The sequence below is a fragment of the Lepisosteus oculatus genome, chromosome 8 (assembly GCF_040954835.1).
Source record: "Lepisosteus oculatus isolate fLepOcu1 chromosome 8, fLepOcu1.hap2, whole genome shotgun sequence".
In the NCBI taxonomy this organism is placed as follows: domain Eukaryota; kingdom Metazoa; phylum Chordata; class Actinopteri; order Semionotiformes; family Lepisosteidae; genus Lepisosteus; species Lepisosteus oculatus.
In genome coordinates this window covers 47,515,877-47,540,813 of record NC_090703.1, presented here as the reverse complement: position 1 = coordinate 47,540,813, position 24,937 = coordinate 47,515,877, and the positions used below count along the sequence as shown (strand labels likewise).

Sequence of the window (24,937 nt, the reverse complement as noted above, 5' to 3'; positions counted from 1 at the left end):
GTGTGGTGTGGGGTTCTGTGCTTTGTCTGGTGTGCGGTGTCTGTGCTGAGCCCTGTCTAGTTTTGCTGTACACAGTGCTGCCTGCCCAGTGCTCTTTGACCACTTCACTCAGACAGGAGCTGGATCGGGAGCTAATCTGATTACCTTGCCCCCGAACATGTGACACGGAATTAGGGGAGAGGTGAAGGATCTGATCCAGGAGGGAGGGGGCTGGAACAGCCAGGAAACAGGAAAACGGTAAGTCTGCTTCTCTCCTTCGTGCCCAGCCCCCAGAAGTACAATACCACCCCCTACTGGAGGGGCAGGCCTGGGGGTTACTGTCCTGCAGTTTCTGCACTGGAAAGATCCAGCCTGTCAGCTTCCCTGCCCATCCTGCAGCCTGCGATGTGGACGCCACACACGCATCACGGTAAGTGCCTGTGTTTAGGTGTCCTGCCAGGGGCTGTTCTGAATGCTAACCTGCTAGAAATCCCCCGGTCTTTCCATCTTCTCAGAAAACCCTGCGGACAAAAGCCTGTCTTTCCCTTTTCTCCCCTTTCTTTCCTTCTGCCCTTGTCCTTCCTTCTTTAAATTATTTCAGCTCCCTTTGTGAGAGATGTTTTTTTTCCGCAATGTTTTGTTTCGTGTGCCTTATAATCGGTATCACCATGAAGCTGTTCTGAGAGGCATTAAAAACAAAACAAATGTGTGTTGGTAACAGTATGTTTTTTGCATTGTTAATCCCTCTCACTATACACACTATGTTTATTCCAGAGAAGCCTAATCTGGGTGTTTTTCGTGTCTTTGTTGGAAAAGCAAAATCAGATGCTCATCTAGGAGTGAGATCATTGTCTTTCGGTGAAAGCCCTCTGATAATCCTATCATTTGACTGCAGCATCTGCACAATACTGGTAAGGCATCAGGAAAACCCCATAGGATTGTGCAAATCCTATTAAATGCCTATAGTAGTAAAAAGGGGGCTTACCTGTGGCTTTTCCTTGGAGATACGCTGATTCAGAGAGGAAGGAAACTCCTTTTTTGTCATGTACCCGCATTGCGATGGAGATCCATGAAAATGCAGCTGTCTGAGCATCAAACTGGGTTAATTTCTTTTTGCTTCATAATAATGAGACACACTGAAACAAAGCATCCATGACCTGGCTTTACAAAGGGGCTGTGCCAGTCCAGTCTGTATGTGGGGAAGAAACCTTCTTCTGTGCTTTCTTGTGCTGACCAGTAATCTGATTAACTCATGACTGACCCTAACATTTTTTCAGTAGTTCTCTATGACAGCTGTGTGCCTAGTCTACAGACTAAGAACAGGTACAGGATAATGGCTAAGGTTAAGGTTGTGGTTAAGACTTTGGCTATTGTGGAGTGAAGCTAAATCCAGCATTAGGACCAGGAATAGTATTAAGGTTAGATTTAGGGCTATGATTACAATTGTGGTTAATGTTAGGATTGGGTTCATGCTTAATGCTAGGGTTAGGGTTAGCACTAAGGCTAGGACTAGACCTAGGGTCTGAAACTGCCTGTCATTGTGATAGAGGCAATGAAATCCAGGACAACAGATTTAAATTAGAACTAGATACTGATTCGACGGTGAAGGACATTCAATAAAGATTAGTTTCATTTTAAGGTTCCGGCAATCGCTGACTCTGAGGCTGAGCCAGTCTGGTGAGCTGAAACTCCCTTAAACAAAACAGTATCCCTGCTGAGCACTTGTGTTTCTCTCCCTGTGTCCCTGATGGATCGGAACACCTCAATACAGACGGGCTGTTCTCCAGCAGGAAAGCCTGCCCAATGTGGCCTGGAGTACATACAGACACTTACCTGACTCACACACCTGCAGAATGAGTGACTGCTCCTGCTTCATGGTCAGGGATGGTGAAAATCAAACAGTTCTAAGACCGAAACTGTGGAATAACCAGGCAATAAAATAATTACCCGATTTCCAGGTGTCTAAGTCTTAAAAGAAGTCGACTTGTTATCTCTGTGCGTGTGAACAGAGGTATGCTGTGCTGTCCTATCAATATGACAGAGCCATTTCCCAGGCCAGCTTCTGGGAAACCACCCAAGACTCAAAGTCTTGCGCACTTCCTGCAAAAACTCCCTCAGGATATGTGCCAGATTCATGCAGGATATTTTGAGCAAAAGTTTCCAAAAACCCCTCAAGGAATCCTTTATCTTTTCTGCCAAAGACATCCTGAATTGATTTCTGAGGGAGTTCTGCAGGATAAAAATATGCAAAACGTTTGGCTACAAACGCCAGTATTTTTTATGTTTGTTTCGGGAAAAGGGGAACAGATGTAAGAACCTTGGGATTATTTTTTTAATTCTCTGGAAACAACATTGGAAAAAACCCATCTATCCATCCATCCATTTTCTTATCACTTTATCCGATTCAGGGTCACAGAGGAGCCCCAAGCCTGTCCCGCCAAGCAACCGGCACACGGCAGGACACACCCTGGGTGGGACGCTAGTCCATCGCGGGGGACACACAGATACAAGCTCACACACACTCCCACAGGGCCGATTTTCCCAGAAGCAACCTCACCCACCAGCATGTCTTTGGACTGTGGGAGGAAACAGGATCACCTGGAGGAAACCCATGCGAACACAGGCAGGACATATAAACTCCACACAGACAGCTACCCAGAAACTGATACCAGGGCCGCCTAGCTTTGGAAAACCTATAGACCATTCACTGTCAGTTTTGGGTCCTACCCAGAACATATATTTTATTCTTAACTAATTAAAATAAATGACTATAATACAGATGAAAGGAAGGAAAGCAGCCGGAAATATTTATAGACGATAGAAGTGCTGCCACCCTTCATTTGAAACAGTATTGCTACCTGCAAAGCAGCTGCAGGATGAATCGGTGTTCAACAAGAATTTGTAAAAGAGATAGTCAAAGAATCACAACTACGTTAATACTATTTCGTATGGCTGGATGGATTAATGGATAGCAATGCTTCTGAAGGTGACGCAAGCATTTTGCTGCTGGTGTTAGCGACTCACTGGGATGGGAGGTGGCAAAGAGAGTTTGTTCGGGGCACCTGTAGAGAGCTCCACCACAGGTTAAAGATTTACAATTCGGTCTGATTATTGATTAACTGTCTGGGTCAAACAACAGATAAAACCTTGGAGGATAGCCAGCAGGGACAGAGGAGTAGGGAAGATTGTTTAGCTTCAGGAACATTAAAGAATTTGTTTCCGAAACAGGGTATTAATAATATTAGTAAGAGGGTTTTAGGTCCTAGTTTTATTTTTTCCAGTCAAGCTGCAGTCTGACCAGTGAGGGGAAGGGGGAGGGGGGGGCATTACATATTTACTGCAGTTCCAATAAAAGCTGTTATCCTATATTTTGGTCAAACCAAAGGTCTGTTTGAATGGATTTATCTGGGATCAGTGAATGTTTAACTAGCTGTAAATATATGTGTGTGTTTTTCTCGTGTGTTCCTGTATTGATACTGTAGATGTTGAGACAACAGAGAGATGAGAGAGCTGAACTTGAGCTTTCTCTCACAAACACACAGAGGCTCACCGGACACAGCCATCCCACCGACATGATCTGACCTGAGGAAGAGAAATACCAGAGAAACTGACTGGGGATCATAAAAGTCAGGAGAGGAGGATATAGAGCTTCAGCGCTTCCCCACGCTGCGGACGGAGGAAGAGAAGATTGGATTTGGGAAGACAGGAGACGGGCAGGACACGGCAGCACAGCGACCAGGAGCCGGGTAGCACAGGGAGGAAGGCAGACGAGCACGGGTACCTGCCCGACAGATGGGCTCGGCAGGGCTGGAGCTGGTGGGGTTCCTGCTGGCGCTGCTGGGGCTGCTGGGAACGCTGGTGTCCACCGTCCTGCCCTACTGGCGCACCACGGCCTTCATCGGCTCCAACATCATCACGGCCGTGGGCTACGTGAAGGGGCTGTGGATGGAGTGCGCCTACTACAGCACGGGCAGCTTCCAGTGCGAGACCTACAACTCCCTGCTGGCGCTGCCCGCTGACCTGCAGGCCGCCCGCGCCATGATGGTGATGTCCTGCGTGCTGTCGGTGCTGGGCCTGGCCGTCTCCTGCCTGGGCATGCAGTGCACCACCTGCCTGCAGGGGCAGCCGGTGAAGCCGCGGGCGGCGGGGGCCGGGGGCTGCTGTCTGCTCCTAGCGGGGCTCCTGTGCCTCGTGCCCATTGCCTGGACCACCAACGAGGTGGTGAAGCTGTTCCACAATCCCATCGTGCCCTCCAGTTACAAGTCTGAGATCGGGGAGTGTCTGTATGTGGGCATGGCGGCGGCGCTCCTGTCCCTGATGGGCGGGGGGGTGCTGTGCCTGTCGTGTTGTGGGGAGGAGCCGCTGAGAGGGAGCCGAGGGGGCCGCCCCCGGGGTGGCAGGGGCATGGCGGGGTACCCTTACCCCGGGTCCTCCGCCCCCCACCCGCGCGCCCACGCCAACGCCATGACCTTCCGCAACCCGCTGGCGCACGCCGGGGTCCACGCCGCCAGCAAGAGCCCCCCCCACAGCAGCCACAGCGAGCAGAGCAGGAGCAGCGCCCCCACGCCCTCCCCCGGGCAGCGCGGCGCCAGTGGCTACGACCTCACGGGGTACGTCTGACCTCTGGGTGACCCCAGCCCACAGGGTGCCTGCCTTAGACCGGACAAGACCGCCACGGCCACTCCAGGGGGACGAAAAGTAAGGAGCCAGGGAGCAGCCTGCAGGACTGTCTAACTGCACAGTGCCCTAACATAGTAGTAATTCAGTGGTGATACAGCCTGCAGCACTGGACTGTGCAGTTATTCAGCAGTGATACAGCCTGTAGCACTGGACAGTGCAGTAATTCAGTGGTGATACAGCCTGTAGCACTGGACAGTGCATTAATTCAGTGGTGATACAGCCTGCAGGACTGGACAGTGCAGTAATTCAGTGGGTAACACACTGTGAAACCCCTGGACACATGGGACAGAGCAATGTCATAATGGAGAACTGTTAGCAGTTTTTAGAATGAATTTATTACAACGGTATTCTGCTAAAGAGTCTGTTTTGATACAGCTGCTCATTTTTTTTTAGCTTTCACTTGACATCTTTGGCAGTCTACACAATTCCAAACACAAAACTAACATAAATCATCTTGAAATTACAAATTACATAAAAAAGTATATGAAGAAAATGATTCTCTATGGTGTACATAGCTCTTTTGATCTATGTACACCACTGTATATAGCGGTGATATCGCTATAGTCAGTCACTATATCACTAATAAAAGCACTGGAGCTCAAGGTCTGATCTTGATGGTTACGAACTGACTGGATGTTTCATTTTCACCAGAGTGAGTAAACACTCGAGTTCCTCTTGAGCTCGTCACCCAGTGCAGCGCCTGGTTGTGACAGCACGGAGCCCAGCTGAAGCTCAGCCCGTCTGCCGCCCAGTAACTCTCAATGCGGCCGGTGGACGGAATATCCCACGAGCAGCACTGTTTAAGCCGAGGCTGCTACGGCGCACGCGAGGCTCTCTTTTAAATAAAGTCGGTAGGTTCTTCCGGTAGCGTCCCCTGTGGGAGAGCTTAGCCACAGCCCCTCCCAGAGGCTCAGGCAGCGGAAACGCCGAGCGCAGCAGCAGAAGGTGACTCCTAACGCCTGGTTCATCAGCTGCACCGCAAGGTTCTCCAGCATGCGCTATTATTATTCCGATGATAAGTATTGCCGCAAAACTTGAATGAACTCCAAAATACCTCCTTACACTTGTTTTCTTGTGTCAGCAGGATTGTTTTGCGGTTGCGCTTTTTTTTTTCAAACGAATTTGAAAAAAAAAAAGTGACAACCTTCCCAAAATCGCATTTACGGTTTAGGGTGACTTCGGCACGTGCGTGAGACCCCCCGCGGCTTCACGCGCCAGTCACAGCTCGTCTCGGGACCCGGGGTCGGACAGTCGATACGCCCGGGTTGCAAAACCTGATTCTCGGAACTGAGTCTTGTGAGAATTGTTACCAGAGGTGTACATGAGCTCTGTAATAACAGTGCATCCTGACTGCACTTCCGTGGCTTATGTAAGTGTATAAATATATCTGAATAAAGGGGAAAAGTCGTTTTTTTTTTTACCATAGTCTCAATGTTTGCCGTTTTGTTACACGCAGAACAACACACAGTTGCAGACGAGGACCTTAGCTTTTGTTGAATCACATCTTTTCTAAATTTATTCTAAATTAGCTCATCTTGGCAAAGGTTAATTAAGGAACCAGTAATAGGTTTATTCCATGCTGGGGGGAAAAGGAAGAAAGAAAACACGTTCATTAAGTCCCGATGAAGTAATTAAGTTCAAGAAAACGACAATGCCGATTCCAATTCCGAGTCTGCAACCATGATTTGTTCGGAAAGTCTATTGATCTGCCAGCACGCACGAACGTGAACGAAGCTGTCAATAAGCATCGCGCGCCCTCTCGACAGCGGGGCGGGTGGAGACCATTAGCTGGCTCGCGCTGCCACTACACTGCCGCCGTGCTCGCAGCGGAGGTCTTCCTACAGGTGGGTTCTGCTCCGAGAGGCACGAAATCCCTCACGTGCAAATGATAAGGGTGAGATAAGGCCCGCGGGGGCGCGTTTACGGAGGGCTTGCGAGAAGTTACATCAGACACACTCTCTCTCCTCGCGCTTCGCACGCTGTCGCTGCGAGACACCGCCTCGGTCCAGTGACAACCCCCAGCACTGCGCGCAGGGATGTTCCTTCACTGTGTTACTGCACCGAAAAGTTTGACGGCCCTTCATTCTTCAGGCGTACCGCTGGCCGGAGCTCCTTATCGATCTTCCTCACGGGTGCAGGTGTTCTGGGGTTATCCCACCACCCACCAGAAACGGGCTGCACAGAAATGATCACTTTCACTTAAAAGAAAAAAGAGATCACACGGTGATCATTTTTACTGTGCCTTTACACGTGTTTACAGTGGTACTGTGACATTGGCGCATTTCTAGACTGCAGTTTGGAATGAGCTGCGCATCCGCGTAGCGCCGACTCTCCGTCCCGAGCGTTCCGTGTCTCCACAGCAACGCCCGAGGGCGAGGGCGAGGGGTGGGGTGTCAAGAGAGCACGGAACGTCTTGAGCTCTCGGCCTCTTCCTTTCCAGCGCTTACCCGTTTGATGCACCGCGGTAGGAAGAGCGTTTGTAAAAAGCTCTTTTGCCAGGAGGGAAGTGAAGGCGCCGAAACCGTGCAGCTGAGTGACGATCGTTAACGGCCCGCCCGCCTCTGTCTTACAGGAAGAACAGGCTGCTATCTCGTTCCTGTAACTGGAGATAAGGCCAAGCTCACCAGGGCCCGTTTCCAACCGTTGGGCTGTAGCTTTCAGCAGCTGTAAACCAAGTGCTGCAGGCTGCTGTAACGCTGAGTATTACAGACAGAAGTTCAAAATCACAATATATAGTAACATAACAACATAACAAACCAGAGGAAGTCAAGGGGATAGAACTAGCCCACATGGTTGTTAGTATCCACGTGGATTAGTAGTCCATTGGGCAAACTGAAAATGAAACTGAAAGTATCAAAGCTGGTTCACTGTATGGGTCTAAGGTTTACCGACGTTGAAGGATCATTCCTCCAAACACGTGCGAGCAGGTCTGAGACCGAGCAGGGCAGCACACAGGCACAGATCTCAAATTAGAGCTGTCCGAGGCTCCCAGCTGAAAGAGCTGTTGAATTGAGCTTTGTGTCTTCAAGGAGGCTCTGCCAGGTGCCCTGCTGTGGCCGGTCCACTCCCTTCTCCGGTCAGCTGCCAGGGAGGTCCAGGGCGCGCTGGCATGGTTTTCCTTCAGGACAGGACACGGACTCGGGGCAGCGCGAGCTGCTGCAGCTGTGTCCAGGGCTACATCCTCCAGCAGCAATCCAGCCGATCTGCTCCTCTGTTGATTTATTTTGCCGTTTTATTCTAACCTGGGCCGCCCAACCGCTGCACCGATTTTTAAAACAACCGGGGGGTTCCGGGACCAAAGTCAAACGCGCACCCCTCCGAGCACCGAAATGATCTTTGTCGCAAATTAAAAACTTGGAAAAAGAAAAAAACCCGCCGTCACCGATGAAACCGTCAGGGAGGGCAGGCCGAGCTCTTACCCTGCGCTCTCGTCATTGTAATTCTGCTCAACTTGACGATTTCACAGTTAGTGTGCAGCACAAGGCGGCTCAGTTACTCTGGGGCTCCTGCGGGGCTGGGGGTTCGTCACGCCTTGACGCATGCAAGGCACGAACCAAGCCTGCGAAGTCCGTTCTTCTGCCCCAGTATCGGGAAGTTCTGTTACCCCCAGCAGCTTTCCAACACTAAGGGTACTGCCATACTCCTGTGTTGGAATGGGCCGGCACGGTCACCGGGCCGGCCCGCCTGTGAGCTGCACGCAGCCATCTGCCTCACATGCTGCAACACAGCAGCGTCCCCAGAACTGAAGAAGTCATCGGTCTCGGCTCATTTCTTTTCAGTATTCATAACCCAACAAATCCTCCTGTAGTTCAGGTGAAAGCAGGAAGCTCGGGTCACTAAGATGGGCCCCGACACTTGTTCAAAGAAGCGACAGCACGTTGACTGCCCGTCTCCTCCAGCAGGCAGCTTCTGAGAGAAGATAATAATAATAATAATAATAATTGCTTACACTTATATAGCGCTTTTCTGGACACTCCACTCAAAGCGCTTTACAGGTCATGGGGATCCCCTCCACCACCACCAGTGTGCAGCCCCACCTGGATGATGCGACAGCAGCCATAGTGCGCCAGAACGCTCCCCACACACCAGCTCTCAGTGGGGAGGAGAGCAGAGTGATGAAGCCAATTTATAGAGGGGGATTATTAGGAGGCCATGATTGATAAAGGCCGATGGGGAAATTTGGCCAGGACGCTGGGGTTACACCCCTACTCTTTTCGAGAGACGCCCTGGGATTTTTAATGACCACAGAGTCAGGACCTCGGTTTTTTCAGGTCCTGGCAACAGGGCGGCACGTTCTATTTCCCTGCTAGTTCCTCCGAGAAGTGATGGCTGGGGATGACCTTGGCAAACCGCACGCTGGCTTTGCTCCGCGAGACCTTGCGACCGAAGGTTTGCCTTGGATTTGGACAGGAAGCCGGAGTGGGGGAGCGTCATTTCCTCCTCCTCGGGTTAGCAGCACATGTGGTTTAATTATTTCTAAAAGCAGACCTCAGATGTGACACTGGGTCAGAGCTCATGAGATTGCCCAAGCAGATGTGCGCCCTGTTTACACTGAACTGCTAATGCTTCTTCGAAGGCAACGTTTGTGAACTCTTTGACCGCGGAACAGAAAGACCACAAACACACACGCAGCAGGGGGAGTACAGTTCAGGTCCTCCTCTCTCGGTTAATATTTACAGCCACGGCTCCCTGTTACCACGTTATCTGCTGCACCTCAAGGACTGGATGTGGGCTCTCGCCCAAAGCGCGCACACAGACAGCCGCAGCGCTGCGTGTGACCCGAGCCAACGCAGGGCGCGCAGCCATGGCAGTCTCCACCAGGGGGCGACGGAGAGCCAGACCGCCAAGCCGAAAGCGGGCAAAGCAAGACGCCACTCCGTGTTGGACAGAAGAAGAAAGAATTAAGCTGACGGACACGTGTGGGTTATGGCGGTGCATTGCTCCCACGACACAACCCAACACTCACGGACAGGACAGACACGACAACAGCTTGTAACATGTTCCCTGTTTTATATGTATCGTTAAAAAAGGAAACTTCCCTTACAGTAACAATACATATTTTTTTTCCCCCACACACAGTAGTACAAATGACATATCTAGTATAAAAAAATGACAATAAATAAAACACGTAAGAATCGGTATTCTACAGTGAAATCCAGAATTTTGTCAGAGTTTACTTGGCGCGTGGGGTGTATCACTCTATACTCTGAGCCCAGATGTTGGGTCACGGATACTTCATAAAAGGTTAGATTCGCGATCTTACATTTACCTGCATCTTACGAATGTCTCTTGATGGCCCATAACAGGCTGCTGGAGATTGAAATCCTACATAAAATCGAATTACTCATATATATACACATATAGAAAAAAAATACGTCTGCGATGTGTGAGAAAATTAAAACGCGAGGAGACGTAATAGACAAACTACCGGCTAAACTCAAAACGCAATTTCCACCCAACTACTTTTTTTTTACCAAAAAAAAAGAAGAAGAAGAAAAGAAAAACGTGACAAAAATCACAAAGACCTTTTCGAGGAAAAACCCGCCTTCCAGGTATTAAGGACTGTTATAGTTCTGGTTCTTCGAAAAACTCAATAGTTTAGACAGTCTTAGAGTTAGTTATTTGCTTTTGCGTATGTCTTTTTCATGAATGCCAGAGGTACTCGAAATGTTGTTAAAAGAAAAACGTTTTTTTTTGTTTTGTAAAAAACTGTGTGCTGAGTTTTATTTTTTACAGGAAACGCATGCCTGTTGAAACTAAATTTTATAAATAATTGAGAAATATTAAAGCAAGGAAAATATGATACGTGTAAAATATACAATTTGATCACATAATTGCTTAATTACCTCCGGTAGTTAAATGCTTTTTTCTGCTACGTTTTTTTTTTCAATTGTACATGATTCTGATCCTCTTGTTGTATTTGTATCTGTAAATCCTATATGTTTAATAAAAATAAAAAAACCCCGGTGTGAGGGCCGCCCCCTGCTGGCCGGAGGCGGTATACAAGTAAAGGCACAGACCGCAAACCTGCCGAGAGAGGGAATCTGCTCTCAGAGCGCCTCCCAAACAGGGGAGTGTCACTTATCCTATCTCATCTCCAGAGGCACGCACAGAGGAGCCACAGCTAATGACTCCGGTTAACCTTTAGAAATTGGCTTTTTTTTTGAGAAAGCCACTGGACGCCGCCTTCTGATGTGTTTGGGCCGAAGACCTGTTCCAACTGAATCCAAGAGCAAAAAGAGACAAACACAAGTCACAAACTCAACGACAGGAGGAAGAGACAGCTAAGCAAACCAACTGCATCCTTGCTCTAGTTGCACCCGAGGCACACAGGCGGCTAACGAGTTTCTGCAGAGTCTCTCGAGTGTGTGTGTGTGCGTGTGTTGGGGGGGGGGGGGACTTGGGGAGAATCAGATCTTGTTGGCCTCGATGACCTGCTCCAGGATGTTGTCCACGTCCCCAGTGTCCAGGCTGATGCCCTGCAGGTCCAGGTGGGGCAGCACGGAGGTCAGCAGGTTGACCACGTTCTGCCGGAGGTCGCGCAGGCGCACCATGGCGACGCTGGGGGGGGGCACAGACAGAGGGAGAGGGGTGAAGAGGGGCAGTACGAGAACGGTACCTGCAGCACCTCGGGCAGGGCAGGGAGGGGTTTACCTGTCTGTAGGCTGGACTGTGAGGGGGTCACCTGTCTCTGGGAGTGGTAGTGCGGGGGCAGTAAGGTGGGACAACTGTCTCTGGGCAGGGCAGTAAGGTGGGACAACTGTCTCTGGGCAGGGCAGTAAGGTGGGTCACCTGTTACTGGGCGGGGCAGAGAGGGAGTTACCTGTCTCTGGGGCAGGGAGGTGGATCAGCTGTTACTGGGCAGGGCAGTGAGGGAGTTACCTGTCTCTGGGGCAGGGAGGTGGATCAGCTGTTACTGGGCAGGGCAGTGAGGGAGTTACCTGTCTCTGGGCAGGGCAGTAAGGTGGGTCAGCTGTTACTGGGCAGAGCAGTGAGGGAGTTACCTGTCTCTGGGCGGGGCAGGGAGGTGGGTCACCTGTTACTGGGCAGAGCAGTGAGGGAGTTACCTGTCTCTGGGCGGGGCAGGGAGGTGGGTCACCTGTTACTGGGCAGGGCAGTGAGGGAGTTACCTGTCTCTGGGCGGGGCAGGGAGGTGGGTCAGCTGTTACTGGGCAGAGCAGGGAGGGGCTTACCTGTTTCTAGGCAGGTAAGGGAGGTGGGATCAGCTGTTACTGGGCAGGGCAGTGAGGGAGTTACCTGTCTCTGGGCGGGGCAGGGAGGTGGGTCACCTGTTACTGGGCAGAGCAGGGAGGGGGTTACCTGTCTCTGGGCAGGGCGAGGGCTCCCTCTCTCTAGGTGTTGTAGAGGGGAAGTACCTGTCTGATGCAGTCTGGGCCGTGCTGGTGCTCTGTTCCCTTGTCTCCCTGCACCTCTGGAGGCGCAGCTCGGCTTGCCTCAGCCGGTTCTCCAGTTCTCTCTTCTCTAGCTGCAAGCGATCCACACTGGCCCGCAGTTGTTCCAGCTCGTGGTACTGGTAGCTCGTGTACTTTTTGCCCCAGTAGATGTCCTCACCAGCCCGTGAGGGGGGGCTGCGTAGCAAAACGACTTCCTGTTGGCTCTTCTCAATCTCCTCCTGCAGCCGGGCCCGTTCCTGCTCCAGCTCCATCACCTGAAGGACGCGGTATGTTGTCAAGACTCCCGTAACAACAGACCACTAACACAGACAGCAGTGTGCGCCGCCGACGACTGCCCCACCGGGTGCGCCACTAACTTCCTGATCGTGTGCGCTGTTGACGACTGCCCCACCGTGTGCGCCACTAACTTCCTGATCGTGTGCGCCGTTGACGACTGCCCCACCGTGTGTGGCACTAACTTCCTGACCGTGTGCGCTGTTGATGACTGCCCAACCATGTGTGGCACTAACTTCCTGATCGTGTGCGCCATTGACGACAGCCCCACCGTGTGCGCCACTAACTTCCTGATCGTGTGCGCTGTTGACGACTGCCCCACCGTGTGTGGCACTAACTTCCTGACCGTGTGCGCTGTTGATGACTGCCCAACCATGTGTGGCACTAACTTCCTGATCGTGTGCGCTGTTGACGACTGCCCAACCATGTGAGCCACTAACTTCCTGATCGTGTGCGCCATTGACGACAGCCCCACCGTGTGCGCCACTAACTTCCTGATCGTGTGCGCCGCAGAAGACTGCCCAACCATGTGTGGCCCTAACTTCCTGACCGTGTGTGGCCCTAACTTCCTGACCGTGTGTGGCACTAACTTCCTGACCGTGTGTGGCCCTAACTTCCTGACCGTGTGTGCCGCTGACGACACCCATCCGTGTGCGTCGTTGAGGACAGCCAGTCTTACGAGTTTCAGTAATCGTGGCTTATTCCTTTAGAATGAAAAGGAGGGTGAAGCTGTCAACTGTGCCAACGCTGCTGCTGTCCGCGGTGCTGAGCCGACTCTCACCTTGAATTTGTACTTGTCCCTCTCCGTGGATATTCTTACAAGCTTCTCCGCTGCCTCCGAGAGCCCCTGGCTCAGCAGCTCTCGTTCCTGGCTGAGCTGTTGGCACAGCTCTGCTGTCTGATCCGTACTGGGGTGACCCTCTTCCCTTAAGGGGCTTCGGGGCAGAGGGGGCGTCCCCAGGATCCTACGCAGCCTGTCGGCCTCCTTCTCAAGCTGCGCCACCCTCTGGCAGAGAGTCACCCTATCCATGGACTCCGGGTTTTCCTCTGGGATCAGGGCAGCCTTACAGGCCTCCTTCTTTCTCAGAGGGAGCGCCATGCCCGTTGGCGAGGACTGCGGTTCCAGGGACCTCCCTCCAGAGGGCGCCTTGCCGTGCTCCTGTTTGACCGCGACTGTGTTGGGAGAGGTGCCCCGCTCCTCCACAGGCACGGTCTCTTCCTCCCTGCTCTCCCGGGACCCCCCTCTCTTCCTCCCCCCGTCCTCCTCGCTCTCCTGCTTGGCTCCGCCGCGGGGGGGCCGGACCTCGCCCTCCAGCCCGGAACACAGCTTCTTCTCCGGGCTGTTTTCCTTCCACCCCGGCCCCGGCTTCCTCTTGTTGCTGCGCACAGACAGGAACAGGCAGGACAACGGCGATGAGGCGGCTGGCTATGACACAGGAAGACACAGCTACAGCGCAGAGCGCTCGGAAAGACTAGCTGATAAACTGGCCAGGAGGTGTCCTATGATTCTGTGCACCGGGATGGATTCCACCAGATTTTTCTAAAAGATGTTACCAAAGTGTTTACCGCCTGAAAAAAAACAAAAATCAAACTGTAAAAGAAAAATGACAAAAACCACCATTTTCCCAAAGGTACATTGCTGAAATCTGCACTCGTAGAGCAGAGCTGAAGAGTGCAAGTGGGGGGAGTTTAAGCTGTGGGTGTCTCGTGTTCTAGTAGCAACATCGGCTGCGTTTGTGCAGTCGGGCGATAATGGCCGTTTTAATTGAAAACAATGTTGCAGGTGTGAGGGGATCAATCCAGTACACCAGGGCAGGCTTGAAATATTCCTCCCGTCTCTAGCTGGGAAGGGCGCCCCTGTTGGGCAGTGCCGCTCAGACCTGCAGGCTGCCATGTGGTCCTCCTCGCCACTGCGGGTGCTATAGTCAAGCGCCACCTCGTCCTCCAGCTCCATTTCCTCCTGCTTGCCCAAGGAGTGATTGGCTGGCTCAGACAGGCCCCTGGCCAGGCCTGGCCGGTTCTTCCCCTCCTGAAACGGCAAACAAACGCGCGCTTCAGTGCTCAGCTCCTCGGCCCCCCCCCAACCCCCCCCAGCCGTCCAGCAGTCCGATGACCTGGTCTGTGTTTGAAACGCTCAGGTGTTAAACAAACACCAAGAACAGTGGGACGCATTCACGGAAAATACAGTAAAAGCAGTATAAATATAAAGCTTCTCTCCCTGTCTGTGTGTCTGTGTCTCCATGGAGAAAAGCTGGGGTATGCGAAAAGACGAATTCCTAATGCAAGAAATTGTATAGGGCTAATAAAGAAACATTATCATTATTATTATTATTATTATTATTATTAATAATAATATTCCAAAGTCTTACTTCTATTGAATGCAGTTCTAGTATACGGTAAATGTTAAAGAATCAGCATAAAACCAGATGTTATTTTATATTAGTACCATGAGACAGTGGATAGAAAGCACATATTCTTTAACTGAGGTCAACGATAGGGTAAGTGTTACTTGTTAGAATGTAGTTGATTAAATTCTACAACTAAAGAGGAATTCTCAAGATGAGAACTGTAGGGATACAAGGTTATGTATGCTTGAGAATGATGAACTTGATGATAGCTATGATCGGGGAAGGGCTGACTGGGGTGAAATAATTAGTGGTGTGCCACAGGGCCCTGAACTAGGACCACCGATCTTCCTCATTTCTGCTCAGTCTATGTGCAAAAACAAAACCAAGAGTAGAGTAGTTATTTCTTAAACTTGTTACACTTGGAATAATAATTCCTTGCTATGCAGTGCTTAGTTGTGTCAGACCGTGCAAGCCCAAAGTGGAATTTTACCATAACATTAGGAGTTGACAAACTTTTGCATCCTAGCAGGCTAAAGCACCACTTCCTAAAACGTGCTTTCTACAATGTGAATACCATAGGTGTTCAGAGAAAACATTTCATGCCAGACATATTTCTCCTAAAATATTTAATACGTGTGTATCAAAAATACTAAGGTTGTCTGAAAAGCAGTTAAACTGCAGGCATAACAATATTGCATTCATAATAGCATAGTTAATATATGACTCATGCTGAGTCTTAGATTCATGAGGCACAAGCTGTGTCCAGAGAACTCATGTGGTTATACATTGGAGGGGTAAGGTGTGGACTGGGGGTTAATTTTATGGGTGGACAATCTTTTTTAACAAAATTATCCTTCCTATATTTATATACTAGAAGGACACTAATCATCCTTATTTGGACTATTACACTGATACTTTGTTGTGGGTTAGTACTTTAATTTTTACACTTAATTAGGGGGTTGCTGATCATCCTGCTGCTAGAAGGAAAGTTGCTCATTCAGATGATTAGCTGTTCGTCCCTCTATATTGTTTTTGTCCTTTGGACAATAGTTTCAGTTTCAGTGGTCAGTCCCAGGATAGGAACACCCAGCTTATTCTGCAGTTTGGCACATGGTCAAGTTCTTGTTTTATTTTAGCCCAGAACTCTGTTAACAGCGAGCACGTCCAAAATCTGTGCAAGTGTTCCAGGGTCATTTCTGTGTTTCAAACTGGTAGGAGAGATCCAATCAATGCAGAGAGTCTGTGTGTGGATGACTTTCGAGTATCTACCCACCTCCAGTGATCTGCTGCGCTTGCGATCCCAGGCGGGGTCTCTGTAAATAGACACACGGGGATCACCCACAGGCCTGCACATGTTCCCTCCCCCCAGTTGACACATACCGTCCCTGCCCTCCTCCGCCAGTCGTGGCTGCAGAAATAACCCCACTGCAACTGAATTCACACTTCCCACAGTGCACAATCACCACAATGTGAAACCGCAGCTCACAGGAACCAGCAGGTGCACAGGCGAGCTCACACATACACTGGGTAAGGCTTGGGAGAAGTGCTTTAAGAGATGGCCAGGCAGACAGACAGACAGACAGACAGAGAGAGAGAGAGAAACTGTACTGTTTTTTGTAGGTTTTCTCGTAGCTGGGCATCAGCTCATCCTCACTCTCTTCGGGGTCCTCTGGGACAGAGCAGCTCCTGCACGGCAACACACATCTGTTTATCTCCTCTCATTCGCCGGTCAGGATACAGCTGCATCGCACTGATGAGCCCTAATGAGGGCAGCACAGCTATCCCCAGCTGCACATCTTGATTTCATGTCCACACAGCATAATTAGAAGTCTCTTTAGACAAGCTACTGTGTGTGACACAGTCATAGCGAATTAATATCATCTTCTCTATCCATCTATTCCTTTTCTCTTTTTTTCCCCCCTTAATCAGCTTCTCCTAACTTAAATCAAGTCTCAGGTTAAGCCTTAAAGGGGGTCAACAGCAGTGCTGGTGACAGTTAACAGTTCAAGCCTATACAATCCCATGCACTTCTGTAATATCCTGCGTCTCCCAGCAGCAAACCTGTACCACACCCCAGACTGGGGCACTGGGTCTGGCACCCTCTTCCAGCAGCGGGCAGCCAGTCCAGACACCTCACCCACCGTCACACCTGCGTGTTCCCGGCCAGCACACTCACCGTGACCTGGGGTCAGGGTGCAGGGCACAGTGCCACTTCTCGGGTAACGTCTCCGGCTGCACCCAGGAGGGTAGCTTCCTCCACTTCAGACACTCTTCACATTGCACCCAGGGCTCTTCCGGGTAACACCTGTGTGCAGGCACACGCGTGTGGTTAGACACGGATGTGTTCGCATCAGGCACCTGCCTCGAGTCACAATAACGCACGCACGCACGGCAAGACCAGTACATACTCTCCCACAGGCAGACGCACAACCCACAACCACCCTGAACCTCCCGTCCAGCTCGGAAGTCCCACATGCCCCCCCCCCACCAACCTGCACGGCTTCCTGCTGCTGAGGTTTCTGCACAGCATGCCTGCCCCCTCCCCCCCACCCCCACCGTTTACTGTAGCTGGCTGTTTGAGAGCCTCTCAAGGCTGCTGGTCACCACAACCACAACACTCTGAATACAACCCCTCCGCCCAACCTGTCCACAATGCTCTGCACAGGGCGCGAGAGAGCCACACTGCACAATGTTGTTCCGCTCCAACAGCACCGTCCCACACGCAGAGAAAAACCCCTAGGACGTGCCATATCATGTCTTTTAACCACGTTCTAACTAACCTTCCATTTTGCGAGCCTCCATCGAGGCCTAATGAGGTCACACGATATTAAATATATGCTGCATAGTGTCTGTCCTTTTGTTGGTCCTGGATGCATGGCGAGCAGAGCAGGCCCTATTCTCCCGACATGTTGACATGTTTTCCACTTCGTCTCCAAGGTTCTGTGAAGGCTGGCATTATCAACAGAACGGTACAAAGGCAATCAGAACTTCAAGGCCAGTCTGACGGAGCCGGCGCCTGGAGCTCTGATGGTACTCTCCTCTGACTGTCTCCCTCTCTCAGCCACTCACTCGCTTTCATCCTGCTCTCCTTCCACCTCCTCCTCCTCCTCCTCCTCCTCCTCTTCCTCTCTCTCCTGCTGCTCCTTCTCTCGCTGCGCTCGGGCCAACGCCTTCTGCTTGGCTTTCTTCTCTTTCTTCTCTCTCCAGTAGTCATTCAGCTTCAGGCCCAGAGCAGCCAGAGTCAGCCTGCAGGGGGAAGCAGAGAGCGCTCACTGGGGGGGCCAGAGTCAGCCTGCAGGGGGAAGCAGAGAGCGCTCACTGGGGGGGCCAGAGTCAGCCTGCAGGGGGAAGCAGAGAGCGCTCACTGGGGGGGCCAGAGTCAGCCTGCAGGAGGAAGCAGAGAGCGCTCACTGGGGAGGCCAGAGTCAGCCTGCAGGGGGAAGCAGAGAGCGATCACTGGGGGGGCCAGAGTCAGCCTGCAGGGGGAAGCAGAGAGCGCTCACTGGGGGGGGGGAGGCCAGAGTCAGCCTGCAGGGGGAAGCAGAGAGCGCTCACTGGGGGAGGCCAGAGTCAGCCTGCAGGGGGAAGCAGAGAGCGCTCACTGGGGGGGGGGGCAGAGTCAGCCTGCAGGGGGAAGCAGAGAGCGCTCACTGGGGAGGCCAGAGTCAGCCTGCAGGGGGAAGCAGAGAGCGCTCACTGGGGGGAGGGGCCAGAGTCAGCCTGCAGGGGGAAGCAGAGAGCGCTCACTGGGGGGAGGGGCCAGAGTCAGCCTGCAGGGGGAAGCAGAGAGCGCTCACTGGGGGGGCCAGAGTCAGCCTGCAGGGGGAAGCAGAGAGCGCTCACTGGGGGGGGGGGGGCAGAGTCAGCCTGCAGGAGGAAGCAGAGAGCGCTCACTGGGGAGGCCAGAGTCAGGCTGCAGGGGGAAGCAGAGAGCGCTCACTGGGGAGGCCAGAGTCAGACTGACCCACACTCATCACATTTTACTTTGTCAACTGCACGACAGCTTTAAATTGACAAGCTTTAAAAGAGGTAACCGTTAAAAAAATCTACGCTTTGGCATAAATTGAAAAGGAGAGGATTCCTCAGAAAAAAAATTGTCCACTCCTTGTGAAGATCATGTTATCATTACTACGTGACTGAATAATCCAAGGAGTTCTACTACGTTTAGAAAAGTCCAATATCTTATATCGTGCACGCTTGGAAATCCCTGTGCTTCACAGAACTGCTGTATTGCAAAGAGTAAGACCAAGACCAGTGGCTGGCACTGTCAAGTGCAGTTGCTTACTTGGAACGAACTGCATCACACACACACTGACAGCCATGCTGGGCTGCCCCCACGCTACCTGTACTCCTTGGTGTACTCAAAGTCCTGCTTGTTGTGCGCTGGCTTCAGGAAGTTGCACTCAATGACCCCGATGACCCCGACCCCTGACCCTCGGCTGGTGGACTGCAGGGGACAGACAGGGGACAGGCAGAGCCAGGATCAGAACGGAAAAGAGCACAGCGCCCCCCTACTGATGGGTGAAAGGGGGAAGCGGACTCCAGAGGCACTTATTTCTCTGGAGAAAATAAAACTGATTTAATCTGAACTGAAGGATCATTGTCAGATTTCTTCAGCAATCCTAACTTGAAACAGTAAGACTAAAGATGAACTCTTAAGGTGGCATAGTGGCACAGTGGTGCCTTGCAGAAAGAACTAGGGCCCTGGGCCATAGGTGTGGAGTTTGTATGTTCTCCTTGTGCTCATGTGGGTTCCTTCCCCCAGTCCAAGGACATGCTGGTAGGTTAACTGGCTTCTGGTAATATTGGTCCTAGTGTGTAATGGACTGGTGTCCCATCCAGGGTGTACCCTGCCTTGTGCACTTGGCTTGCCAGTATCGATTCTGGCTCCCCCCCCCCACCGCCCAACACTGTAATGGAAGAAGAGGTTAAAAAATGGATGGATGGATTGATGGATGAATTCTTTACACCAGGGGTTCCCCAAACCTGTACCCAGGAATTCACGAACCCACTGAGCTCCTTACTGACATGAATCCTTAGCTGAACCAACAAACAGGCCGGTAAGAACCTCTGCCGTTTTTTTTTTAATCGAGTGCATATTAGTGGGGGTCCCCATGCCCAGGATTTTGGACCCCTGCATTGCACGGAGGGGAAAGAACGGGGTACCTTAATCTGACACCCCACTTTCTCGTAGGACTTGATGAGCCGGTTCTTGTGGTACATCATGATGCCGTAGTGGTCCTTGTTCTTGTAGTTGAACCCGAAGGTGATCTTCACTCTCTTGTTCTGGAGGCACTTGTTAAGGCAAACGGGTCCCAGGTAGAGTACTGGACACTGACAGGCAGGGCTCACTCAAGACAGATACGCCATTGAAACTGTGGCAAGAGGCTGGGTCGCGCTCTCAGACATGGGTACTGTGCATGCTCTAGTACCCCAATATTTCTGACCCCACTATTCTTAAAGCAGGGGTGAGTGCGGTATTACTCTGTTCACGTCCGCCATGTTCCATTCCCCTTATCTCCAATGCACTTTCCGAAACTCAGCAAACGGGGAAATCAAGAAAAAGAGGAAAGCAAAGAAGCTCAGAAAAGGGGAACGGCAGGAGAAGAGAAAAAAGCAAAAAAAGCTAAAGAAAAAGGAAAAAAAAACACAAAGCAGGTTAATAATAATAATAATATTACTTACACTTATATAGCGCATTTTCTGGACACTCCACTCAAAGCGCTTTACAGGTAATGGGGATCCCCTCCACCACCACCAGTGTCCAGCCCCACCTGGATGATGTGACGGCAGCCATAGTGCGCCAGAACGCTCCCCACACACCAGCTCTCAGTGGGGAGGAGAGCAGGGTAATGAAGCCAATTCATAGACGGGGATTATTAGGAGGCCATGACTGGTAAGGGCCAATGGGAAATTTGGCCAGGGCGCCGAGAGAGAGTTCAACCTCTCTCTGCCCCGGTTCTCTTGGGCTTCCGTCTGTCACGACCAGCTTATCAGAACTCGCGGCCCAGTCGCTGTCAGCCTCTCTCCATGCCGGTTATCCCAGTTCTCTCCCCTAGTCCCAGTCGGAGCACACACTCTCCTGCTCCCCGCGACATAATTTGACTCAGGTTTGATTCCCAACAGCTGTGCCAAGAGCTACAGCACACAGTCCCATTCTCACTTCCAGCCCTGCCCCCCGCTGGCATGCAAATCGCCCTGCTTTTACAACACTCAGCCTAGCACTGGAAAAGCAGAAGATGCAAATAAGAGCATTAAAGCAACGCAGCCGGAGAAGGGGAGACCAGGAAGAAGGGAGACAGCTGGAATGGGAAAGAGGGAAGGAGGAGGCCAGGCAGAGTGAGACAGGGGCAGCTGTTTGTGGAGGAAACAGAAACACTGGCGGTTCCAGCTTTTTGCCTGGACTGGCCTTCCCTGTGCTCGGATAAGGCCCTCTTGATCTGTCTCTGGAGGCCTTCTGGGATAAGTCACCTCTCCTCTCCCGTTTCCGAGAGAGCAGGACGTGTCTGCCAAGAGCCTTCAGCTTTCCCGTTCTTCGCAAGGCGCTACCGGTAAGGAATTCAGTTTTGGGATTACCTGGAAGCCCTGTTCCTGACAGGGAAAAGATGCAAACAGCTGAGCAGGCCTGCTGAGACACGCAGCTTTCTATTCCGATTGACAAAACTCACCCATGCGACAGCATTCCTTCAACGAAGACTTGGAAAAAAAATGGACAGGGAAACTGCAGATCCTCCTTCCTAATATGGCTTTTATATGTCCTTTGCAAGCACCACAGCAGCTGGCAGGAGAGCTAGAACTGACTGGAGGAGAGGCACGTCTCTCAGTGACATCACCACAAGCCTGCCGAAGCTCAGCCAATCGCCAGAAAGCAGAGAGAGCACCCGGGCAGACCCCAGCCCTATGCTGGCTGCGCAGCTGTCCTGGAGAAATCCTGGTCATAGTCAGCTACTCAAACTACCAGCCTCCATCCCATAATGCCTGAGTCAAAGATGAACAAGAAAGAGTTGTTCCTGTTTGAGCCACTCACTCTCACTCTCAGTCTCAGCTTTAGGCCACTTTGGTCTCTGGGTGAGGTCTCTCTGTCTTGGAGCAGGATATTGTTCTGCTGGTTATAGGGGACAATGGGTACAATGACCGTCTGTGTGAACAGGTCTTTGTGAAGATCAGCATGGCCCTGCTGATTCCCTGCCTCGCAGGGGCCACCACAGGCCAGAAAGCAGAGATCTAAACCCCATCAAAACCCAACCCCAGCTGCTCTCTGCCAATCGCATAGTGCTGCTGGTGGTACCCTGGTCCCAGACGAGATGTGCCCAGGGCTGAAAAATATTTTGCAACACTTCCAGGATCTACCAAAAAACACACGAGTTAAAGCACAGCAGCTCCACAAGCTTTATCTCCGAATGCAGTAACACCCCAATCCCCCCACCCCTCCAAAGAACGCTTGTTCTTGACTTGTGGATACGATAAAGCTGGGCTTGTAGACATCGTTCTCGATGTTGGCCAGGCTCTTGGCGATCAGCTTGGTCTGAACCTTCCTCGAACGCAGGATGATCTGGGTCCGTGGCTTCAGGTAGAGGATACTGCAGTAGGCCTGCAGAGACAGAGAGGGGGCGCTAATGTGCACGTCACGGGGAAAGCCACAAGGAGACACATAGGCTGCATCCACACTGGGCTTGAAGGAATTTCGAGAGAGAACTGAGCTGTCTACAGCAGACCAGAACGAGTTCTTCTGTTTGTTGATCATAATATTGGCTTGCTGTCATTGTTTACTTAATAAAAATTAATGGAAAGCAAAGCCTTGCAATATCGTATTCGTCACTGGCCTGGCTCATCGCCTTCCAAATACATGTTCACACTTGTTGTCCCAGAATGCAGCAGAGCAGTTCTCAGCTCAGTGTTGTCCTGCACACTGAGTAAACTACTTCATCTGCCTTCACAGCCTTCCTCTTGGACACATAATTCATTCTGAGCCAGTTTTCAATGTGCACACCCCCATCTCCCCCATCTTCTGCTCACTACAAGGTAAACCATAAGGAACAATGAACCACCACTGCAGCAGACTCTTCACATGCACTCACTAGATGCACCAGCAATGCCTGCGTCAGTTTTAGCCATATGTACCGTAATTGTATACCCACTGCGCCCTGTATCCAAGCATTTCCTTATCTGCAATGCCTCGTGGGCCTTCAATCCGTGTCAGAGGGATAGACGTGGGCAGCTACCAGTGTTGTGATCTTAAGGCCAAAAACCATTGCTATTTTGTTCACAGTGCCCAGTGCAGGCGTTAAGCTTATGTATTGGGAACAGTCAAATAATTTGCTGTAATTGTTGCGTCTAATTAACAGCTAATTAAATAATTAATGAGCAGCATTTAGTGATTGTCTTGCTATATATGGTATAGGCCACCTAAGCCAAATACAACATTCTAATCTTGATGTGTTAGAAAACATTTCTTCTATTCCTTCTGTAGTTTGTCAGGCCCTGTTTTTCTGAATCTTAGACAGACTTAAAGGAATGCTTTCCTCATTGACGAAGGCTTGCAGTTCCCTGCAACCCCCACCCTGCAACACAGACTTGTGCATCTGCAAACAGGCCGATGAAGAAACATCAAACGTTATTTAGGGAGTAACTGTCTGTCTCAAGGGCACAGCACTGTAGCCACTCAACAAACCACGAACGCTTCAGAGCACGGAGAAAGATCACAGACAAAAACAGGGACTGGGAAAGATCAGGGATGTTGAAGGCAGTGGCCGTCTTCCAAGAACATATCAGTTGTTGGCTGGAAAAAGTGAAAACCTCCCATATCACAACGACTTTCTGTAAGATGCACGAAGACGTCCCTCAGGATCTAAGAAGATAACAGTGTTTCTAGATTCCTGCAAGCAGTCCTTTACTTCCTTCCCCAAGAAAGGCATCATGCCTGTCAGAGAACCTCGATGGGATTTCCTGTGTTTCCATCTGTGTGTGTACGGCATGTATTACTATTGATGAGGGACAAATTTCCCAGCAGACTCCTAATACACATCACTCTGGTTTTTAAAACATAGGGGCAAGTTGTTTAAACACAAAAGTCACTAAATATTTGTTTTGTATCTGCCACTATCCCCAAAGAGCAGTTTGGGATACTAATTAAAATCGCATGATAGGCAGCAGGTAGTTCCCATACAATTGTTGCCACATGTTTGTATGTGGACATTACAGACCGTGTATGCATGATCAGGACTCTGAAGGACTCACTCACCTATCTCCACAGCACTGTTATGCTTCTAACAAGGACTTGATTCATAAAGAGATAAGTGGCCTCTTAATATCTGCCACCTATCCTATCCTGATGGTCACTACAGGCCGGGGAAGTGACTGGAGTCCCAGGTATTGGCAGGGGCCATTCTGGTGAGTGAGAACGAGCAACTCTAAACGATGCCTTTGCACTCACTCACGCTAACACGTCGAGAGAGAGAGAGAGCGAGTGTCCAGTCGCACGCTGTCTGCACCACAGAGCAAAACACCTCCTCACTATCGGGAGAGCAGCCAGTGTTAAATGGTGAGAAGCCTGAAGGGTGGGAATGCTGTAGCAGCTGTCCTTCTGGTAGCTGGGACTGGTAGGTATAGGAGGAACCCAGTTTGTGCTGGATGTTCTTCACAATGTGAGCAGCCCTCGTTGCTTCGCCAGCTTTGTACCTCCCTTCCTCCCTTCTGCCACCTTCCTCCATTTCTCATCTGCCCCCATTTCTGCAATTTGCCCCCCCCCCATCCCCCAACTCACCCACCCCAACCTCCTCACTGACCCTCAGGGAGTAGTCCATTTCGGGCACGGATTGATCAGTCCTCTCTGGTCCTGGAAATCTCTTCTTCCCTCCTGTCCTCATCTCCTCCGGACGGATATCGGGCATCCGGATATCGTACTTATCCGTCTCGAAGTCGAGCTCTGGCTTCCCATCCTTGTTCCTGGAAGAGAGATTTCGGGAAGATGGGAGATGGGCTCTGAGCAGCTGATGTGCGGTCTGAGTGTGAGTAATAACAGACTGCACAGGCTGCACTGGAGGGCCAACACTGCTGGCCCGGAGCTGTGTGCTGTCAGCAGATCAAGCCAGATACCTTGCGGCACCGCCTTCCTTTAACTGGCAGCCGCCCAGTAAGTTTCTGTTGGAGGGCTTTCAGGAAATCATTTGGAAGGCCACTGACAGCCTTGTTGGACCCAGGCAGGGGTCAAAGTGCAGAACACAGAGAGTAACAGAAACCTCT

At 51.1% G+C, this 24,937-nt stretch overlaps 2 protein-coding genes across 4 annotated transcripts in view; one reads left to right on the top strand and one right to left on the bottom strand.

Annotated features, from left to right (window-relative positions):
* The first annotated feature begins 274 nt into the window (after positions 1–274).
* cldn2 (claudin 2) lies at positions 275–6,079 on the top strand. The gene is made up of 2 exons (XM_015351642.2): positions 275–409; positions 3,462–6,079. The coding sequence occupies exon 2, from the start codon at positions 3,772–3,774 to the stop codon at positions 4,597–4,599; it is 828 nt and encodes a 275-aa protein (XP_015207128.2). The 5' UTR covers positions 275–409; positions 3,462–3,771; the 3' UTR covers positions 4,600–6,079.
* Positions 6,080–9,649: 3,570 nt separating this feature from the next.
* The window catches only part of zgc:152774 (MORC family CW-type zinc finger protein 4), a 28,187-nt gene continuing 12,899 nt past the window's right edge, over positions 9,650–24,937 (bottom strand). For all 3 annotated transcript variants that reach the window (XM_069193635.1, XM_069193636.1, XM_069193637.1), the window contains 12 exons: positions 24,481–24,640; positions 22,158–22,286; positions 19,862–19,981; positions 19,039–19,142; positions 17,765–17,941; positions 16,872–17,000; positions 16,304–16,381; positions 15,969–16,008; positions 14,228–14,376; positions 13,129–13,726; positions 12,036–12,328; positions 9,650–11,220 (listed from right to left, as the gene is read on the bottom strand). In XM_069193635.1, the coding sequence (XP_069049736.1) occupies positions 11,070–11,220; positions 12,036–12,328; positions 13,129–13,726; positions 14,228–14,376; positions 15,969–16,008; positions 16,304–16,381; positions 16,872–17,000; positions 17,765–17,941; positions 19,039–19,142; positions 19,862–19,981; positions 22,158–22,286; positions 24,481–24,640 (2,128 nt within the window). In that variant the 3' untranslated portion in view covers positions 9,650–11,069. The remainder of the gene's footprint in view (positions 11,221–12,035; positions 12,329–13,128; positions 13,727–14,227; positions 14,377–15,968; positions 16,009–16,303; positions 16,382–16,871; positions 17,001–17,764; positions 17,942–19,038; positions 19,143–19,861; positions 19,982–22,157; positions 22,287–24,480; positions 24,641–24,937) is intronic.

Bases quoted from the DNA above. Each gene is read 5' to 3' on its own strand.
- cldn2 (XM_015351642.2), top strand. From the start codon at position 3,772: ATGGGCTCGGCAGGGCTGGAGCTGGTGGGGTTCCTGCTGGCGCTGCTG.